General features: G+C 43.9%; 1 protein-coding gene across 1 annotated transcript in view; it reads left to right on the top strand.

Moving 5' to 3' along the window:
• bmp4 (bone morphogenetic protein 4) overlaps positions 1-5,141 on the top strand; it is an 8,443-nt gene extending 3,302 nt beyond the window's left edge. Inside the window, exons 2-4 of the mRNA XM_034858951.1 lie at positions 160-282; positions 965-1,329; positions 3,603-5,141. Coding sequence (XP_034714842.1) covers positions 972-1,329; positions 3,603-4,456 — 1,212 coding nt within the window. The 5' untranslated portion in view covers positions 160-282; positions 965-971 and the 3' untranslated portion in view covers positions 4,457-5,141. The remainder of the gene's footprint in view (positions 1-159; positions 283-964; positions 1,330-3,602) is intronic.
• Positions 5,142-6,171: the final 1,030 nt, after the last annotated feature.

Here is a 6,171-nt window from a genome sequence, read left to right as displayed (position 1 = left end):
ACACACACACACACACACACACACACACACACACACACACACACACACAGATATACCCTCTTATACTCTTTAAGTAAATACTTAAGTTAAACATGCATCATCGTGTTTGTAACTACATTCAGTTTTTAATTTCCCTGTGTTTTTATCTGTATCTTTCAGGAACAGGGTCACTCCAACGTTCTCCTGCAGCCGCCCAACACCACCTAACATTTCCTGGAAGAACGTGTCCATTGCCTGCTCCCAACAAACATGGACTGTTTTCCCATGCTTTATTTTCTGTCGGTAAGTAAGTGGACCATGCCATTTCAATTTGTGGCATGTGACACATTGCCGCATCTCGCATTTTCCCCTTTGCTTCTGACTACCGAGTCACTGATTTATGTGGCATTCATCCAGACTTCAACTGAAAGTCCCCATGGGGTGTTGGGCAAGGCACTTGAATGAGGAGCTGCTTTATTCTGTTAAATGTGTGGTGCATAGTCCCTGGTTTGCCCCATGGCTTGTTAGAGGAGACTGTGAGGGACCGTGGCTCCTTATCGAGTTAAGAATTTTTTTCTGACCCCAAGGCTGCCTCTTCTATTTGTCTAATCATAGTGTAGGAGGGAGGAGATATGGGGGAAGGGAGGGAGGGAGTGAAAAGGAATGGCCCTCAGATTCCATTCAAAAAAGTTGGTTTCTTAAACCAGCTGTTTACCTTTGGAGGATGTCGCCAAAGATAAGCTGCAACTGGTTAATCAGATCGGGGACTGCTTTACTGTAAACAAGGCCTGAACTATTAAAACTAATTAGTGTCGGCCCTCAGTTGGAGGAGAAGGTGTATCGGAGCTAGTGAAGACATGTAATAAAGGGCCAGCAAATCTTTTATGTTAAAATGGAGGCCCTTCATTGTCCTTTTCTGCATTCTCTTAGCCTCTGCTCTATTCATTTCTTTCCTAATCTTCTATCTCTGCTGCTGCTCCCTCAGAGACATCATGATTCCTGGTAATCGAATGCTGATGGTCATTTTATTATGCCAAGTCCTGCTGGGAGAGAGCAACCATGCTAGTCTGATACCTGAAGAAGGGAAAAAGAAAGTCCCGGGCCTGCAGGGTCGTTCGGCCGCTCAGAGCCATGAACTGTTGCGGGACTTTGAGGCCACACTGCTGCACATGTTCGGCCTCAAGAAGCGGCCACGGCCCAGCCGCTCAGCCACTGTGCCTCGCTACCTGCTGGACCTCTATCGGCTACAGTCGGGGGAGGCTGAGGAGGGCGGGGCACACGACATCGCTTTTGAGTACCCAGAGAGGTCAGCCAGCCGGGCCAACACAGTGAGGGGATTCCACCATGAGGGTAAGGAAATAAAATGGAGAATACTGGACACGTGTAGTAGGGTGAAACACAAAAATGTAAAGTAGAAAGTATTGCCATCTGTAGGAAGAGAGATGATAAATGCATCATGTCAGCACAGAAACATTACAGCATTCAAGAGGTCACAGTTCCCAGGCATTCCAATAATTATAGTAGTAATGTATTTTATTAGCATGGGCGAGGACTGCTAAGTATTCAGTGTAACACGTCCTCCATCCCTTGAAACATGATTGTAAGGCAGCTCCACCCGTCTCACCATAAGCCAGGAATCTAAGGATGTGGTCACCAAACACTGCCTACAGAGGGGCAACATTTTTTTTGCCAGACAAGCTCTCAAGAGCCTCATTTCACAAAACTCTGCATGTTTGGTTAGCAGCTAAAGTAAAAGCATACCTTCATATTACTGACTTACACTTCTCACCCCACCCACCAGGACATGGCTTATAAAAAGCCCGGTCTTGGCCTGGAATTGGAGTGTGCTCCTCTATCATGTCTCCAGTTTATATGGAGGGCTCTTTTAGAAGGACCTTCCTCAACGTGCAATTATCTTTAATGCTACTCTGCAGCCTTCTAAATAAAGCCCCTACTGCCAACAATGTGGGTGCTGAGAGCAGACGATGCAGCTCTCTGTAAAGATGGAAAAACAGTCTCAGAAGCCGGTTTGATAGAAAGACTGGAACGTTAGAAGGGTTTCTGTTTATTGTGACTCGGATCTGCTTAGTCTTAGCGACAAATGCAGAGGGTTCATTTAGGCTTGGACAAAATCCAGGGTGCCCGATCTGTTAAATGTAAGTTGAGGTTGTAAAGCGAGACTGAAACATGTCAGATTAAGGCTTGAAAACGATCTTTGTCAGAGAGACAGAGGGGCTGCACCACACTTAGCAAGTGAGGAAGCAATATTGTGGCATGGGGAACTGAGAAAAACCGTGGAGGTTTAGGGCTAGAGAACATGTCCTCCCTTAGTGCGGAAGGAGGGATGAGTCAGCCTTAATGGGACATGTCAAACACTCTGCTAGTGGTAGCACACGGTAACACACATTTAGACAACAACAAGGTTAGATAGGAAGAAAGAGCACTGGTGGAGGAACTTCTGCCCGTGATGCAATGTGTGTGTGTGTGCACAGATATATGTGTGTGCATTCGTTTCTACTGCTCTCTACAGGCAGTTAACCTCCTTTGCTAAACTATGTTAATAATACGCTTTGAGGCCTTCTGTGTGGGAGTGGGAGTGCTCGCTTCCATGGCACCATTGTTAACCGATCTGTCGAAAATACAGTGAGTTATTGCAATCTGCAGCAGATGGACAGTTAGCTGAGGAGACAGGTTATAGAAGAGGTAAACAATGTAACCATTCATCTTGAATCCAGCAATAAAAATCAGCGTTTTATTTTGACAGTGTGTAACAGGAAGCATCTTCCTGTGTTGATTTGAAATGATTTTGTGAATTAAACTACGCGGCACAGAGTACGAGAAGGCGTTTCTCATTTTGAACACAATTTCGTTGAGGATTTGAACACATTGCATTCCCACGCAAGGCCTCCTTTCCCATGGGCTTCAGATAAATGAGATTCTACTGTATTGTCTGGCTCCTTAATGGTTATTCATGATGAAAATGATAAACGTCTTAAGTGAACAAACTGCAGAGCTAATCAAAAACACAGCAGGTTTTAATAATGAGAACCACCTGGGTAAGATTAGGGCCCGGGTGTGAAATAACAGGGGTGGATTGAGCAGGAAAATAGTAGACACAACATTCCTTTCCCCAACAATGGTGATCTTGCCAGAAACCTGCAGACTGAGCGTGGAACAGGGAACCTCCACTGTGTTTATACTGTAGCTGTGGTACGTTAATCACCACCCTCCTTGTAATGCGTGTTTCAGCAAAGTGCTCGGAGAAAGGCATTGAGAGAAGGGCTGGATAATCCTTTTAGATTGATAAGGAAGTGTAGACAGTGTATCTAGCCCGGGGGCCTTGAAAAGTGTGCATGGACATTATTTTGTGTTAATTAAGCTACATTAGAATGGGGAAGTGTGAGGTTATTTTAACACATTTATTTGTTGGTACTGTAAAGAATAAAGTCGTACAGTGAACAAGAGAGACAGTATCTTCATGGAAACGACAATATCTGAATATTTTTAACCAATAAGAGGTACTTTTAAAGTAAGTTGTTTCATTGCATTAGTTGACATAACAAGTTGTGAACATTACTTGATTGTGCAGCTAATGAAACATTTCTCCTCGTGTTCTTTTTCAGAGCACATGGAGAGGGTGCATGATCTGTATGATGTTGAAACCATGCCCCTTCGCTTCCTATTCAACCTCAGCAATATCCCAGAGGACGAGCTTCTCTCCTCTGCCGAACTGAGGCTCTACCGTCATAAGATCGATGAGGTCATCGCTGACGCCTTATCAGACCACCAGGGGCTTCACCGTATAAACGTGTATGAGGTGCTGAAGCCGCCGCGGCCGGGGCAGCTAATCACGCAGCTCTTGGACACGCGGCTTGTGACTCACAACGCGTCGAGCTGGGAGAGCTTTGACGTGAGCCCTGCGGTGCTGCGTTGGACTCGCGAGGGCCTACCAAATTACGGGCTGGCCGTGGAGGTTCTGCATCTCAACCAGACGCCACGTCATCAGGGCCGACACGTCCGCGTCAGCCGCTCACTCCACCAGGAACCTGGCGAGGACTGGGAGCAGCTACGCCCACTCCTGGTTACCTTTGGCCATGACGGGAAGGGTCACCCCCTGACCCGCCGGACCAAGCGCAGCCCCAAGCAGCGGGGCCGCAAACGCAACCGCAACTGCCGGCGCCACGCACTATATGTGGACTTCAGCGATGTAGGCTGGAATGACTGGATAGTGGCGCCCCCTGGTTACCAGGCCTATTACTGCCATGGGGAATGCCCCTTTCCTCTGGCGGATCATCTGAACTCGACCAACCATGCCATTGTTCAGACACTGGTGAACTCTGTGAACAACAACATTCCCAAGGCCTGCTGTGTGCCAACAGAGCTCAGCGCCATCTCCATGCTCTATCTAGACGAACATGACAAGGTGGTCCTAAAAAACTACCAGGAAATGGTAGTGGAGGGCTGCGGCTGCCGCTAACACACAAACTAGCAGGAACTTGGACTGGCACCATGAAAAAAGTAACATGGATGCTAAAACAAATCAGAAGGTCTTTACTCCCAAAAATTTTTCACTTGGACCCTTATTTATAACTTTTATGTTGAGGTGTATGTTTGTTTCACTTTTTTTTGTTTCTTTGACAATATGATCATATATTTTGACAAAATATATATATTTATATCTACATATAAAAAATAAAATGAGTCCTTATTTTAAACATAAAAAGCTGTACAACTTTTCATAATGTACATTAGATTGAATAAGGTTTTTTTTATTGAGAAAAAGTAAAAACAATCTAAAAAGTAAAGTTAATTTACTGGTAATATTTATTGCTTTCGTATGATATACATTTTGGAGAGAAAAATAAAAACATGAATGGCTTCCAATAACACGTTCTAGCAGATCACAAGATGCACCCTTTGTCTTTTTGCGTAAATTAGAGCACTGCGTGAACACTCCTTTTTTTAAGGAAACAGTTGATATAATCAGAAATGTACATTGACTTGAATTAACCTCCGTACATTAATATTGAGCTGATAATTTTAATAAGCCCCTTAACACAAAATCCATTTTACCTTCTTAAAATAATAAAATATCTATAATAATCACTCTAATGGAAACAAATAAAAGTTGACAGTAATGATCTATTACTGTCTTAACCTGAGTTAAGATTTAAATTCTAAGTTTGATACTTCCTAATGGCCTTTTAAATGTGTTTAAATTACTTTTTAGCTAAAAGAAAAATAAAAGCAGAGAAATCTTTCTGATGCTCTGTCTTTTCCAAATAAACACGCTTTGGCTTATTATCTGACATCTCACTAACTCTGAATGGTTCACACTTCATCAAAGAAAGACAAATAGTGGAAATGATCACCCTGTGGTTCTGCATTTTCTCAATTTTCATCCTGCTTTCAATGACAGAAGCTGTTACAGAAATGGTATGCCATTTCAAAGCGAGCAGACCTTTAAGGGTTAGGGCCTTATTGTTCTCAAATTTCACTTTTATGTCAATTAGTCTAACATGTGGTGGTTGGACACTCACTAATCCAATTGCAGCCGGGGCGGGTTGTTGAGCCCGACTGTGAGAGAGTGATTCTATTGTTCTTGACGTCCCCACATTGGGGGCATGATTGTGGCCGAAGCGTCCTGCCCTGATACAAGGCGGCTGAGTCCTCAGAAGAATCAAAGGTTAGACGCTCTGTCTCCTGCCTTTGTCTCCGGCGGCTCATGCCGGCAGAGCAAAGACGCCTGTCTCCAACCTGTGCCCCATCACACAATAGGCTTCTACATCACTTATTTACAAGCTGACGGCTGGCCCAAATTATATGATAATGTTTAGAGAGAGCCCTCCTTTGAACTGCCGGGGGACGTTGGCTGTGCATTGTTTCCCAGAGAGTGCCCTGTACATCATCATCTCGGATGTACAGGGGCGCAAAGATAAATACTTATAAAACTGACAGTAAAACCAGCATTCTTTTTTTTAACCCTTTGATGTGTAGTTTTTTTTTAAACTGCAATTTAGGTTCCCAGTTTTAATTGATCTCCTGACAAAGTTTTTAAATTTGAAATATTTCTTGATATTTCCTATTGGTATCTTGTGTCAAATGAAATAGTTACAACAGTAGGTGATTTCTTTGATTGACAAGTCAGGTTTGTTAGTTCTTTTTCTACTGGAGCCTGTGCAAGCCCTCAGG

The sequence above is a fragment of the Etheostoma cragini genome, chromosome 20 (genome assembly GCF_013103735.1).
Source record: "Etheostoma cragini isolate CJK2018 chromosome 20, CSU_Ecrag_1.0, whole genome shotgun sequence".
Taxonomy (NCBI): domain Eukaryota; kingdom Metazoa; phylum Chordata; class Actinopteri; order Perciformes; family Percidae; genus Etheostoma; species Etheostoma cragini.
The sequence above is the reverse complement of the archived record's forward strand: the minus strand, read 5'-3'. Positions and strand labels throughout refer to the sequence as shown.